The sequence below is a fragment of the Callorhinus ursinus genome, unplaced genomic scaffold, assembly GCF_003265705.2.
Source record: "Callorhinus ursinus isolate GAN/ISIS: 27379988/994484 unplaced genomic scaffold, GSC_fseal_2.0 scaffold51, whole genome shotgun sequence".
Taxonomy (NCBI): Eukaryota; Metazoa; Chordata; class Mammalia; order Carnivora; family Otariidae; genus Callorhinus; species Callorhinus ursinus.
This window is the reverse complement of record NW_027397113.1, coordinates 5,026,136-5,041,889: the sequence shown is the minus strand read 5'-3', so window position 1 is coordinate 5,041,889 and position 15,754 is coordinate 5,026,136. Positions and strand designations below refer to the sequence as shown.

The window sequence follows — 15,754 nt, the reverse complement described above, 5'->3', positions numbered from 1 at the left end:
CTGGGATCATGACTTGAGCCGAAGGCAGATGCTTAACCAACTGAGCTACCCAGGTGCCCTGAAGTTGAATTTAAATAGGGTTGTAATTTTTACCAAATGAGTATGGCAAACTAGCAGCAGAGCACAGGAGTTAAGGTTGTGTGCAAGAACATATTTATAAAGATTGACTGTGGCATTTAAGCTGGGTAAGGAGGAGAGACAGACAACAGGGGCCTGAGGAAAATTGAAACAATGGAAGGATCCTTGGATTGTAGGCCCTGGTGGGTCTGAGGGATTATTGTTGTTGACAAACCAGAGAGAATGAGCTGAAAAGATAGGTGGTAATCAGAGTGGGGAGCATGAAACTGAGATTAGGTATTGGTTGTAATTATTGGTAATGATAAGATCCGGAGTATGATCGTTTGGGTGAGTAGCTAAGACAAGTGTGAGGACAAGATCATCGGAAGAGAGGGGTTAGGGGACTGAGGCAACCATGACGTAGGGAAGAGCATACATTGAAACCACAGAGAGTTATGGCTGGTGTACTACTGGGGAGAACAGTGAGTGAGGAGCTAAAATCAAGAAATGAGCAGGAATGACTACAGTTAAAGATCCCAGCAACAACAGGGAAGAGAGGGTAATATGGACGGAGGGCATCAATTTAGAATAGGGTTTTTAGAGAGGTGGAGGGGAGAATGTTCTAGAGCTGGTGATGAAAACAAGGACACCTTCCCCATCTCTAATCCAGTGGTGTGTGGGTTATGGGAGAAAAACGGCCACCATTTGAGAGAGTTACCCAAGAAGCCATGTGTTCAGTGGAGATGAGGTTTCAGCTAGAGCAGGGTTTCTCAGCAGTGGCACTAGACATGTGGGGTCTGTTGGTGCATCACAGGATGGTCAGCAACAACCCTGGCCTCTACCCTCTAGAAATACTTCACACGCGCACGCACACACACACACCAGTTATAATAACCAAAACTGGGGCGCCTGGGTGGCTCAGTCGGTTAAGCGGCTGCCTTCAGCTCAGGTCACGATCCCAGGGTCCTGGGATTGAGCCCCGTATCGGGCTCCTTGCTCGGCAGAGAGCCTGCTTCTCCTTCTCGCTCTGCCTGCCGCTCCCCCTGCTTGTGCTCTCTCTCTCTCTATCTGTGTCAAATAAATAAAATCTTAAAAAATATATATATAATAACCAAAACTATGTCTGAATATTGCCAAATGTCTCCTACCTCTGGTTGGAACCACTGCTATATATAAACCACATTTTGAATTCTTTCAGCATTTCTGAGATTCATTTTACAGAGATTTTTTAAAATCAAATCAATAAAGTCAGGTAAAAATTTTGTCAAGATTCTTGTTCGTAATAGTGGTTATTATGAAAAGTGTTATCTAACAGATGAGGCAGAATTTACTTTTATTATTTTTCATTGGTATGATTTAATACTATTCTCATTACAAAAACATTGTGAAATATTGTATTTAGATTTTCCTTCCTGCAATAAACAAAATTTGCATTTTGTAAAAACAAAAATTAGAAATGGATATAAAACCTAAATATAAAAACTAAAATTATTAAACAAAATTTTTTAAGATTTTATTTATTTATTTGACAGAGAGAGAGAGAGAGACAGTGAGAGAAGGAACAGAAGCAGGGAGAGTGGGAGAGGGAGAAGCAAGCTTCCCGCTGAGCAGGGAGCCTGATGTGGGGCTCGATCCCAGGACCCTGGGATCGTGACCTGAGCCAAAGGCAGACGCTTAACGACTGAGCCACCCAGGCGCCCAAATTACAAAATTTTTAAAGGGAAACAGCAGAATACCTGCTCCAACACAGCAGAGTAACTTCACAGTCTTAGAGTAGGCAGAGATTTCTTAGGACCCAGAATGCATTAACCATAAAAAAATAATAAAATTAAATACTTCATCAAAAGATACCATTAAGAAAATAAGTAGGCAAGGAAATATTTACAATACATATATCTGACAAGTGACTTGTATACATAAAAAAACTCTTATAATTCAAAAGCAAGTTAAACAAACCTGGATGAAAATGTTTGACCAGGCACCTCATAAATGGCAGTTTACAAATGATCAATAAACTAATGGAAAGGTGCTTAATAGTAATAGTCATCAGAGAAATGCAAATTGCACCCACAGCGATATTCCACTGTATGTACCCATTAGAATCCATGAATCAAAGCCTCATCACACCAAGTGCTGGTGAAGATATGGAGTAACTGGAGCTCTCATACACTGCTGCTGGGGGTGGGAATGGTATCAACACTTTGGTCTGGCAGTTTCTCATAAAGTTAAACATACATCTACCCTAAGACCCAGCAATTCCTCTCCTAGGTGTTTGCCTAAGAAAAAGTAACAACATATAGGTCTACACAGACTTGTAACAAAATGGCAACATGAGCCATAATAGCCAAAAACTAGAAATGACCCAAATGTGAATGTTCAGCAACAGTAGAATGGACAAAGTGTGGTATATTCATAGAATGGAATTCCACTCGGCAATAAAAAGGAATGAACTACTAATACATGCAATACCCTGTATGAACCTCAAAAGATGTTTGAAGAAGCCCAACCAGAATAGTGCATACCATATGACTCCATTTATATGGAATTTTAGAATTCGCAAAACTAACCTATGGTGAAAGAAATCAGAACAAGTGCTTACCTCTGAAAGAGCAGTGTAGAATTGTTTGGGAAGGATCACAGAGTTTTTCTGGAGCAATAGAAATGATGTACGTCCTGAGGCAGATGTGGGTTACACAGGTATATGCATTTATCAACTCATTGATCTGTGTACTGGAGATCTGGGCATTTCACCGTGTTTAAATTAAATCTCAATTAAAAAATAATTTATACAAATTTACTGACATTCCTTAGGCCCTCCTGCTGATCTCTTTTTACACCTTAGGAATAGTTTGGCCCAACTTTATTTTTAGAGCTAAAAATGCTGGGGTATCTAGCCCATTGTTAGGTTGGAAGAGGTAGGGCTGAAAGGAAAGGTTCCTGGAAAAACATTAAACTGAGACCTGAAAGATGAGTGCCTTAGGTATATGTAGAAACACGAGTGAGCATCCAAGAAGAAAAAAAAGCACGTGAAAAGAAAGGCCCAAAGGCAAGACAGTGCAGGTGAAGTGTCAGTTTGAGAGGAAGAAGGGAGGCAGAGGTGAGCATGGGGAAAGCTCTTCTTTGGGAGTGTTAGGAGAACTCACGTGCAAAAATAAATCACTTTTGTGTGAAAACCTTTTATGAACACACAACATAATGCATGTAAAATCATACCTATGATGTGGCTTGATTTTAATGAGCCTAACAAAGACCATTGAAATATTTGGTAAAAATATTTGTAGAGTTTAAAAGTTGTTTGCAAACTTAGTATTTCTTTCGGTCTGATTTTTGATGATACATATTTGACCTATTTTTTCTTGGTTTCAGGGTTCAAAAAGGATTCTTCGCTCCAATGAGATCGTCCTTCCAGCTAGTGGACTGGTGGAAACAGAACTCCAATTAACCTTCTCCCTCCAGGTAAGAGTCTACTCAACCTTAGGTCACTAATGTCCAGTCTAGTCTCTAAATAGTCCTTTAATCTGGAGACTGTTTTATCCAAGAGCAGCCATAGCCCAATGAACTGATCCTCTATCACTAGCCTGAAGGGCCAGAGCAGTCACTTAGCCAGTCACAGTGAGGATGCTGAGACCCAAGTTCTTTTCCTTTTCCTTGGATAAGGCTGTTAGCCTGCCCTCAGCCCCATTACCTCTCCTTGGTAATCTGCAGCCCACACTCCAGCTGAATGTGTCCCCTTCAGTCTCGTTCTGCCCCCAGGTTGTAATCTCAATTCCTTCCCTTCTCCTCCTTATCCTCTTTAGTATGTCTCTCTCTCATCATAATCCCAGGAGCCCAAATTGAAGCACATGGAGAAAACACTTGGTCACATGGCAAGGAAAGAGGCAGTTTTCTTTTCTTTCTTTCTTTTTTTTTTTAAGATTTTATTTATTTATTTGACAGAGACGCAGCGAGAGAGGGAACACAAGCAGGGAGAGTGGGAGAGGGAGAAGCGGGCTTCCCGCTGAGCCAGGAGCCTGATGCGGGGCTTGATCCCAGGACCCTGGGACCATGACCTGAGCCGAAGGCAGACGCTTAACAGACTGAGCCCCCCAGGCACCTCTCTTTTCTTTTCTTTTTTTTTTTTATTTTAATTTTTTTATTGTCTCTCTTTTCTTTTTTAAAAAGATTTTATTTATTGGAGAGAGAGTGAGAAAGAAAGCACGAGCCGGCGGGGTGGTGGCGGGGGGAGTTGAGTGGATGGGCAGGGAGAGGGACAAGCCGACTCCCCCCTGAGCAGGGAGCTGACAAGGGGCTTAATCCCAGGGCCCCAGGATCATGACCTGAGCCAAAGGCAGACTCTTAACCAACTGAGCCACCAAGAGGCAGTTTTCTGAACATGTGTTTACCACAGAGCTGCAGAATGGAAGTCAGGCACCAAGCAGAATCAGACCCTCAGCAGCGACTTAAGGGTGGCTCCTTCACCCCTGATTCCCAGCCTTGTAAAGACAGAAGACAGTGAGGCACAGAAAATTTGCACTGTATCCTCCAGCAGGACCAGAACCCACCAAGGACCCATTTGCTTTTTTTTTTAAAGATTTTATTTATTTGAGAAAGAGCACAAGCAGGGGGAGGGGCAGAGGAAGAGGGAGAAGCAGGCTGCCCGCTGAGCAAGGAGCCAGATACAGGGCTCGATCCCAGGACCTTGGGATCATGACCTGAGCCAAAGGCAGACACTCAACCTACTGAGCCACACAAGTGCCCCAAGACTCAGTTGCTTATTAACCGTGCTTGACTCTTTTATATTTGGCAGTATCCTCATTTCCTGAAGCGAGATGCCAACAAGCTACAGATCATGTTGCAAAGGAGAAAGCGCTACAAGAACCGGACCATCTTGGGCTATAAAACCCTAGCTGTGGGACTCATCAACATGGCAGAGGTAAGAGGAACTGTCTCCAGCCTTTAGGTCAGAGAGCCCAAGAGAGACACAAGGCCCAGCCAGCTGAGCCCAGCAAATGATTTTCCCAGCCCATTGGCCGGGTGTTTTAGTTTATTTTACAAGTCAGTTCTTTTATTGGAAATTCAGGGTATACCTCTTCTTATCCAGGTACTTTCTCCCTCACAAAATGTTTTTCTTTAAAAGAAAATTCAAACTGGGTGCCTGGGTGGCTCAGATGGTTAAGCATCTGCCTTCGGCTCAGGTCATGATCCCAGAGTTCTGGGATCGAGTCCCTCATCGGGCTCTCTGATCCTTGGGAGCCTGCTTCTCCCTCTGCCTCTCTCTCTCTCTCTGTCTTTCATGAATAAATAAATGAAAGACAGAGAAGCCTTAGTAAGGTCAAGTGAAGGAGCCTCTGTGAAAAGGGGTGTTGTCAATTCCATCCAAATAACACAAGCTGTCAGGAGCAGAGGAATTCAAGGAAGACCGCCATCTCTCTCTCTTTTCTCCCCTTCCCCAAGTTTTCTTGTTTGTAATCTCCCTACATTGGTAACCAAAAAATCATTCAATTTGGTCCTTTTTCAAGGATTTTGGGAAAGCAGTCTGTGAAGAAAATCCCTTTAGTGGGGAGGGCTGTTCAGTCATGTCAAAGACTGAAGATCCCTCTGTTTGACAAGCTCCATCCTGTCCACAAGGTATCCGTGCTCCTCCTGGCTGAGTTCAGTCAGCCAATGAATTGCCTCATCTGTTCGATAGGATGACGTTTCATTTGATTGAAATTCTTTACATATACACGTGTGTATTATGTTTACAGAATTTTATCACATGAAACAAAATTATGTCATTATGTATTTTTTGACGTCTAAGACCCTAGTTTGGCTGTACTATGAGGCGTTGTTCTTTAAATGCTTTGTCTGCAGAGGTTTTACATGATACTTGTAGATTTTCAGGGCAGGCCCCCATTTAACTGAAGTCCTGTCAACGTGTCATTTCTTGTCATCAATAGCAGGGATTTTCCATCCATCGATTTCCTGTTCCTGAGAAGCACTAGCTTGCTCCTCAAATCCTGCCGCTCGGAAATAGTTGACATCCATCACAGTCCTGTCTGCAGGATCTGGTGGCCTCCCATTCTGCATGGAATTCCCCATGTGGCTGGCACCAGGAGGCTTCCCCCTCTTGCAGAACTCTGCCGTTGCCACATGCCCAGCCCCCATGCAGCCAGCCCACAGATCCGTTTTAACTTATGTCTACTTTAGTACATTAAATAGGAAAATTTTTGTGACCTTAATAAATAGAATATGTGAAATAGTCCCAGCCTTTCGGTCTTTCTTCTTTGGGTTTTGAATCAGTATGAGGGACTGTAGGGAGTGAAGTATTATGGACACCACATTTCCCCACCTGTGTCAAGCCCTTCCGTTTTCTCACGTCCTGTAGGTCCTTTTCCCCATTGCCAGACACAGGTGACCACCATCTGCAGGGTGGCTCCACCCAGCTAGGAGAACTAGTTCTCTGTCAAAGACTAAAACTAAAATGTAGTCCTAGAGATTAACCATCATTTTCAGTCTTGAGGCTTGATTTTTGTTTTTAAGCACGGGGCCTGACCAGTGGCTGGCATTTCAAGTAGGACCTTGAAGGTAATAGGAGAACAGTAACCTTGGATTTGAAAAATAGTGAGAAAGAAAATGTATTCGCACAATGCCATTCCCATTGGCTTGCACAACCATTTGGATTTATGAAAATGGTAACTCACCTCCTCCAGTAAGGCATTTGCATTGCTACCCTGTGGTCTCAGGTGATGCAGCACCCTAATGAAGGCGCCTTGGTGCTTGGCCTGCACAGCAATGTGAAGGATGTCTCTGTGCCTGTGGCAGAAATAAAGATCTACTCTCTGTCCAGCCAGCCCATTGACCATGAAGGAATCAAATCCAAGCTCTCTGGTAAGATGTATACAGTATCTGGAGGCCCTGTGGGTCAAGAACAAGCCCATCACCTGCTCCCCATCCTGGAAAAGCTGAACAAGCCAGGGCCTAAAATGTTCCTATGAAAGAAGTTTATAGAGATCCCTGAGAATAAAATGTGGCCTACAATGGCTGTGGCCCTCTCCTCTACCCCAGCCATATTTCCACCTGATGGGAGCCATGATTCCAGCCAACCAGACTCTCTTAGGCCAGATCTTTGCATTGCAAGGTTGTCTTACTAAGGTGTCTCTTTCCAGATCGTTCTCCTGATATTGACAATTATTCTGAGGAAGAGGAGGAAAGTTTTTCATCAGAACAGGAAGGCAGTGATGATCCATTGCATGGGCAGGTAACTCTCCACAGCCCCTCACATGTAGTATCTGAGAAATGATTCCAGACCCTCCTGGGATTTCCCAACTTCATTCCATCCACCTACCCCCTTAGGACCTGTTCTATGAGGATGAAGATCTACGGAAAGTAAAGAAGACCCGGAGGAAACTAACCTCAACCTCTGCCATCACAAGGGTGAGCCTCAAAGGTCTGGGGAATGTTTTAGCTGAGATTTTCAATTTGGAGGTAGGATGGGAGTGGTGTATTGAAACTTCCTGGGGTCTTTTTAAAAATCTGCACATGGAGGTTCTGGAGGTTCTGATACACCCTTTTATCTCCTCCTCCTCCACCACCACCACCTAATTAAGAGTCACTGTTGTAGAGAAGCAGTGTTACTTATAGGAGCGTATTATATTTTTCAGGTTATCTCAGGGTAGAAAATAGGTTGAGAAACCTTGTTTTAGACTTTGGAACAGGTAATGCTTCCTTAAGAAGCAGAATGCCTCAGACACCCCTTGTCCCCTCTCCAGGTGACTACTTCAAATTACGTCCTGCCTACCACATGGACAGACCCAATCTTCTCTAGGGCTATCACGATTTTTAATCGTTTAACCCAGAAATAATAGGCTAGTGCTTAGAACTGTGGGTTTGGTAAGGTCTAATTACATTGCATGTAGTTCCTGCCTTAATGGATCCATAACCTTTGAAGCCAAATGCCTTTGAATTGTGTCTCCTATATAAGATTTCCTCAAAAGTCACTATTTTTGGTGAAATTAGAATCCTGAACTGAGACACTTAATACCTGGATTTCTAGGTTAACTTTGAGAGTTTTTTTGTTTTTAAATTTATTTTAATTTAATTTTAATTGCAGTATAGTTAACCTACAGTGTTATATTAGTTCCAGATGTATAATACAGTGATTCAGCAATTCTGTACATTACTCAGTGCTCATTGTGATAAGCGTACTCTTAATTCTCTTCACCTATTTCACTCATCCCCCCCACCCACCTCCCTCCGGTAACCATCAGTTTGTTCTCTATAGTTCAGAGTCTGTTTCTCGGTCTAGGTTAACTTTGACTGACTCTGGAGTTCCTGTGCTAAAATGTGGGAGAGTCAAAAGTGCTAGAAACTCAGTTTCATTTTTCCCCAGACATATCCCGATTCTAGTGCAGAACTAGCCTAGGGACCCCAAGAGCAGAGATTCCCATCACCTACAGGAGTGAAATAAATGCAGGCCAGACCTTCCAAATGTGTGGCATCTGAGCCTGGCATTCATCAGGAAACCACACTATCATCTCTCCATGCATCCTTAGGTATCACTGGGCTTAAATGTAAATCCTCAAGACTATGGCCTTGATTTCCCCCATTGAATAATGAATGACTAGAGAGCGTGAGAACTGTTTTGTTGTCCTCAGGTATGGCCTGGGTAAGGCACGTCCCCAGGGCTTCAGACATCTTATGCTGTTGTACTCAGGATGGGAAGAGGCTGCAGGATCACTCTGTGTTGTAGCTCCTTCTGTTAAGTTCTTCTTTCTCTTGTTCCATAACCACAGAGAGGCCCTGTTTTTTTCCCATAGGGTGCCTCCTGGAGCTTTATAAATCACCTTTCCCTGTGGTCTCCTATGAACCATAGCTTACCCTATTATATGACCAGAATTCAGTGCTCCTATTAATATCCCCTCCCTCAAAGGTTGTTCTTTGGTTTGTTTTTTTTTTTTTTTTAGCTCCAGGCACTTTCCAGTCAGATTACCAGAGACTTAGTAATGGTTCTTTAGTTTCTGTCTCCTTTTGTACACATGCATTCTTCTCTCCCTACCAAGAATACTTTGTTCTAGATACACTAATTGATTTGTGTTTTTTGTTCTTTTTTTTCTCTGCTCTGGATGCCCTTTCCACCTTCGGAAGCCCTGCTTTTTCTTGAAGGCCTGGCTCAGTCTTACTTGCAAGTTAGTCTCTTCCATCCCCAGATGTCAAATCTATCATTCAGTCAGGAAGTACTTAGGAACCGTCATTGTGCCTGGAGTTAGAGACATAGAGATAAGAAAAGCTTAGTCCCTGCCATCAAGGAGATCACAGTGTCTGGACACAGACAGCCTCTAAACCAGCTGCTACAACATAGTAGAGTAGGTGCTAGAAGATAGAGCTTGGTGTAAGGGAGAGCAATGGTGCTCAGGGCAAAGTGACCAACTCTGGGCAGGAATGCCAAGAGGGCTTCACAGACCAGATGCCGAGAGATGAGTTTCTAAGGATAAATAGAACTTCACCAAGTGTAGTCAGGGCAGAAGATACCATATATAAAGACCCAGAGGGGTACAGCAGCATGCCATTCTTTACAGAACTATCAGCAGTTTCCACTTGAATGGGGGGTGTGAGGTGTTCAATGGTGAGGTGAGGCTAGGGACAGGCAGGGCAGCCCTCAAGACAGACACAGGCTTGATGCTGCAGCTTTCTTCTCTGGGCACTGGGGGCCAATGAAGACCTCTAATTTGGGGAGTAACATGATGAGATTTGCATTTGTAATGATCACTGTGGACTCTGGAAAGAACAAGACTGGAAACTGGCTGGGAGTGTGAGGGTGGAGGAGTGATGGTTGAAGGCCATTGCAGTGACCCACAGAGATGTGGGGAGAAAGGCCTGAAGGAAAGCAGTGGTATTACAGATGAAAAAGAGGATAGGAGTTAGTGAACACTGGGCTGTGAGGGAAAAGGGGAGGGGAGACACTCTAGGTTCAGACGCCCATGATCAGGGGGTTGGTGATAATGGTACCCAGGATGGAAACACAGGCAGAAGGTGATACATTCTTGAAAATGCTTGAGGTAAAAAAAAAAAAAGAAAGAAAATGCTTGAGGTGCCTGTGTATATGCAGGTGGAAATCATCAAGCAGCACCGTGGATCTGAAGGGCTTGAGAAAGGGATGAGCTGAGATGTGTGGGTGGTGGAGGGTCCCAGGGAGGGGTGAGACCTCCTCCTTCCATCTATGCCCACAGCCCTGGGAATCATTCCAGCATTAACCATGCACGTGCCTGCTTCCCTGGTGGGTTTTACGTGCCAGAGTGTAGAAGCTGTTTTCCCATCTTCATGTCTTCTCACAGTTCTCTACAAAAGTGGGCTCTAGATCACTCAGTTGACTTAAATTGGCTGGGTTGATGCTGTATCTACATCAGGCCCTGGGAAGCCATCCACAGGTGGGTATTGTTTGAGAACTTTTGTGCAATTTGTTCCTACAGCAACCTAACATCAAACAGAAGTTTGTGGCCCTCCTGAAGCGGTTTAAAGTTTCAGATGAGGTACGACCCCTTACTCCCAAGTTTGATGGTGAGTAGAATTCCCTGAGTTTCACCCTCGTTCCTGGGGTGCATTCTTTCCTGCCACTGGGAGTCAGGACTGCAGGACCCCCAAGTGAGAGAATAGCTAAAGAAGGGCTTTAAGCTCCTTGAAAAGAGAAAGAAAGGCTTTCCATGTAGCACCCAAGGATTCACGGTACCTGGAGGCAGGGGTAACCTGGTTATACTCAACTATTGGTTAATACCACCCTTCTGGCATGGGACATTAGTAACACATCCAGTTGTTGTTGTTTAAGTTTCCCTCCTATCAGAATGGGAACATTGTGCACAACAGCCTGTGAGGTAGGCTGACCTCAGTGGTCAGCCCTAAAGTAACCAAGAATTGGCCATCAATAGAGAAGCAGTGTCCTCCCTGGGCTCTGACCGGCCTGGTGCCAGTTCACAGGCTTCTCTTCTCAGTGCACTGGAAAAGAGATGGAGAGGAAAATTGTTCAGAGGTTTCTTTGTCCTTCTGTGGGCTCCTCAGAAAAATAGAACCAGCCTGTACAGGGTCACGGTCTTCTGGGTTTTCTTGCACCTGTTCTTTGGCAGAGGTACATTAGCACTTCTGCTTTTCTCCCTCATGCCAGGCCCGTAGTATGGAGTGGTAGGGGGGCACTGAAAAGGAAAGGTGGTCTCACCACATCCTTGCTCTCAGGACTGGGTCACAAAAAGGACACCAAGGTTATGCCGATGAATGTGAAGCTGTGGCCCTTAAGGAGGACTAGTTAAGGAGGCCAGCTGGTACCTGTCCAGGAGGAAAGAGTTGCACATCTACCATAGTTGTTAATAGAGGTAACCCCAAACTCAAAGATTTTCCCCCCACAGGTGGGCTTTGGGCTGGAACATGTATCCCGAGAGCAGATTCGAGAAGTGGAAGAGGACTTGGATGAACTATACGACAGTCTGGAGATGTACAATCCCAGCGACAGCGGCCCTGAGATGGAGGAGACCGAGAGCATCCTCAGTACTCCAAAGCCCAAGCTCAAGTGAGGCCCAAAACTCCTCGACCAGTTGTCTCCCTGCATCTCTCCTTTCTAAGCCAAAGCAATCTCCTAGACCCCCTCCCTCACTTACCCTCCATTATCAGGGTATCTTGGCTCCTCACCCTTGTTGAATCTCCAGCTGTCTGGATAAAGATCACTGTTTTTGCCTCTAGCTGACAAAAATCCTGATAGTCGGGAGCCCTTTGGTCCGGTCCTGCTTGTCCACCGCTGCCACGTCCTTCCTCAGCGGGCATCCTTCAAGCCCGGGTTGTCCATCTTTCTTGAACTCCATCACTACCCGGCTCTCCATGAGCTGCTGCTTTGGGCCCTGGTGGCCACTGACCCTGGCTGTGCTTCTTCACCGCAGGCCCTTCTTTGAGGGGATGTCGCAGTCCAGCTCACAGACGGAGATTGGCAGCCTCAACAGCAAGGGCAGCCTCGGCAAAGACACCACCAGCCCTGTGAGCAAGACCAATGGCTATGGGGGTTGGGGAGAGGGGCCAGGGGAGTGTTGGGGCTTAACACTCTGGGCACTCTGCTCTTGGCTCATCTTGTGACCTCAGAAGAGCACTCTCATTTTGCTTCAACCTTGGGTGTCCTAATCAGAGTCCTGGCTGGGAGTTTAGTTCTCTTATGGGCATTGCTGTGGCTATTTGGGTGTCCTATTTTGGTCAGTTCCTGCCACAACGTGGAGCCTTCCCTCCCAGAACACACAGTACCTTAAATTTTTCCCTCAACATCTGTCATGTGGTAGCTGGGAGTATGGCATCTTGCTAGTGGTAAGTAATTCTTCTTTCCAGATAGAGAAAGAATGTAAGGGGGCAGGAAGCCCACAGGGTCTATTCAGAGATACCACATAGGCTTTATTCATAGAAGGGGGTAGTACTTTCAGAGAATTAGGAATTTAGTGGGCAGGTTTCCATTTTGCCTGTTGACCAAGAGGAAGGAGTTGCTGTCTCCTGTAGCACCACCAGAGCCCAGCATCATCCTGGACCATGCTCTGTCCCTGCTTGGGAAGGCTCTCCCTAGCAGTGGATCAGAGGTTGGAGCCTGGGTTGATGCTGTATCTACATCAGGCCCTGGGAAGCCATTCTTCCCCTCATTTACAACTAAAGGGAAGGAGATGCCGGGCATGATTTTAGTGTAGTTTATGTTTTGCTTTTGCAAGCCCAGTGTCTTTTCTGTAGATCAAAGAGACTGAATCCTTTAAGTCCTCCTGTTCTTTCCACTCTAAGAGAGGGCGTACAAAACTCACCTTGCAGATAGGTATTAATTGTAAGGAAAGGATATGTGAAGCAAGTGAGGCCCTCCATCCCCTGAAAAGCACTGTATCTACAGAAGGGCTGCTGCCTGTCCCAGGTGTCTGCAGACCCCGTGGCAGCTCAAGAGTCCACGCATGGGCTGCTTTACTGCTTGCTGCCACCAGGTGGGGCTGCCTCCCACCTTATCCCTCTTCCTGGTTAAGGCACAGTGGCCACTGTCTGCCCTAGGACAGTGGCAGCAGGTGGCATCAGTGGGGAAATGTGGGATGGAAAACTGCAGTCCACAAGCAGAATCCTTCCAACAGAGAAGCCTCTGGCAGGCCGCTTACAGAGCCTGCACTCTGATCCGGGACTGAGACCTCATCTTACTGTTTATGTGGCTTGTAGCTGCTCTTTCTCAGGGGCTGCTGAATCGTCAGTGTCCACATGGACGGGTCGTTGGCCCCTACAACCAGATTCCATCTTAAATATAAATATAAGGAATGACTTTTCTAGAAAGAAACCTGGGACCTGGCCGAAGGAGAACTGTTTCATAGTGTACTAGGAATGTGGAATGAGGATACTGTAACAAAATGCAGTTAAATTTTTAATTGACATAGTGCCCCAAAACATTAAGCATAACACTAACATGTAAGCATAACACTAACATAACATAACACTAACATTAAGCATAACACTAACATGTAATAATGATACCCAGTAAACACTAGGGATCGTTGTTATTAAATTGATACATTATTCTATACTAATGAAGGCATTTCTGGGTTGATAGAACGTGTCTGCAAGTTCAACTTTAGTCTCAGTTACATGACTAACATGATTTATAGGGGAAAACCACTGATGTACTGAGCCTCAGGTGTCTTAGAGTTGGCATGGCAGCCCAGTTAGCTCAAAAGTCAATTGAGTATCAGTCTTTACAATATGATGGCCTAAGGGTCCCTGTCTACACAGAACATTCAACTGGGGCAAGGTGGGACTGGGTTGAGAGCACGTGCTCTGGAGGCAGACTTCGGAGTTTGAATCTTGACTCCATCATTCCACTGACTGTGTGATCTGGGGCAGTTGCCAGACCTTCGTTTCCTCATCTACAAAGTACATGTAAAAAAAAAAAAAAAAAAAAAAAAAGCACATGCCTTGTAAGGCAGTTGTAGATACGATGAGAGAATGCAGGCCAGTCCTCTAGTGTGGCACTTGATTGATGGGCGGATGGATTTACCACTTGGGAAGCATGCGGTAGCAGAAGCCGCTGTGGCTCTTCTCATTATCGTCTGTTAGAACCATTTTAGTCCTGCTGTCCTGAAACTGTTAGGATCTAGATGTCTGTTTAGTGAGTCCTTCAAATCCTTGTTCAGTTGGCCAGATTTCAAACTTGCTTTGCTGGTTCTCTGTGATATTTCTATTTTGAAGAGCCCCATATGTCTCGATGTGGACGTGGAAGTTTGGAATCCTTTAGTATGAAAGGCCCTTCGGGAACGACAAAGTGAGCTGTGCTTTTACACAGAGAACTTCCAAATGTATTAGGGTAAAAACACTGAGATTGTACATATGTGAGATGTGTACATGCTACCCAACTTTTATCCTCTCTCTCTGTGATTTCCTAGTGTTGTTATTTAGTTCTTTGTTTTTCTTAATCTTTTTTGTTCCCCAAATTTCAGAGGATTCAGTTTATCACTAGAACCAGAAGGAATTTCTGCTGATACAAATTATTTTTTACAGTTGTTGGGGCATCTGGGTGGCTCAGTTAAGCTTTCGACTCAGGTCGTGATCTCAAGGTCGTAAGATCGAGCCCCGCATGGGGCTCTGCACTCAGTGTGGAGTCTGCTTGGGATTCTCTCCCTCCCCCTCTGCCCCTGCCCACGCTCACTCGAGCATGCTCCTTCTCTCTCTCTCGCTCTCTCTCTCAAATAATTTTATTTTAAAAAATTAGTACAGTTGTTAAATATTCCCAAGACTATGAGCACACAGTAGCAACATAATTTGGTTTTGCAAGCTGATAACAATAGGCTCTGACAGTGCTTCAGTTAGGGAGGTCAAGAGATACAGCCTTTCAGCCAAGACTACCTGCTGCTAAAAGTTATTTCCACTGCGCTATAAATAATGGTGTCAGAGACTAGTACTTCATAAAAATGATAGCCTCAAATACTACCACGCTCTGCCCCTCCCCCCCACAGGAGCATGTCCCCCTCCCGCAGCAGCCAGCACCACTCGACAGGCACAGTGCGTTGGACTGCTAGCATCCGCCTCCGGTACTGCACAATTAGACACAGCTGCCGCACAGCTGGTGCCCCAGGGTTCCGGGGTGAGAAAGGGTGAGAAAAGCCCTTTGTATTTATGGAAGCAGAAATTTGGAGAATTGGCAGTTTACTTCTAATGGGATTGTTTGGAACATCTAGAAGAGTCAGTAAATACTCAGCAGGTTCCAACACCAACCCAAGGGAAAGTTGTTGCAACTTTACCATGGAAACAATTCTGCACCTATCACAGGGCTTGACAATAGGACATGCTACTTAAAACCCTCCAGCAAAATGGTGTTATTGTCCCCAGTTCATTCTCTTTAAATGTGTTTAATTCATTTGTCATACTGAGATTCAAAATTGAGTGAAACCATCTTCAGTCTTTTTTTTTTTTTTAAGATTTATTTATTTTTTTATTTGAGGGAGAGAGAAAGAGCGCATCTGCGAGGGGGTGGGTGGCGTGGAGGAAGGGAGAGAATCTCTAGCAGACTCCCCACTGAGTACAGAGCTCCACTCAGGGCTTTGTCTCACGACCCCAAGATCTGACCTGAGCCGAGATCAGGAGTCAGACGCTTAACTGACTGAGCCACCCAGGCGCCCCGTCCTCCATCTTAAATCTGACCAGGACTTTTCCACGATTCTGGACTCCATTAACATTGATTATTCGTATAGATAATGTGTAATGAACTAGC

The 15,754-nt window shown here is 45.0% G+C and overlaps 1 protein-coding gene across 1 annotated transcript in view; it reads left to right on the top strand.

The window, feature by feature from the left end:
- The window catches only part of PACS1 (phosphofurin acidic cluster sorting protein 1), a 141,869-nt gene that overhangs the window by 109,323 nt on the left and 16,792 nt on the right, over positions 1-15,754 (top strand). The window contains exons 3-10 of the mRNA XM_025879484.2: positions 3,424-3,513; positions 4,844-4,969; positions 6,762-6,906; positions 7,185-7,276; positions 7,372-7,452; positions 10,485-10,544; positions 11,409-11,569; positions 11,934-12,027. Of these exons, the coding sequence (XP_025735269.1) occupies positions 3,424-3,513; positions 4,844-4,969; positions 6,762-6,906; positions 7,185-7,276; positions 7,372-7,452; positions 10,485-10,544; positions 11,409-11,569; positions 11,934-12,027 (849 nt within the window). The remainder of the gene's footprint in view (positions 1-3,423; positions 3,514-4,843; positions 4,970-6,761; positions 6,907-7,184; positions 7,277-7,371; positions 7,453-10,484; positions 10,545-11,408; positions 11,570-11,933; positions 12,028-15,754) is intronic.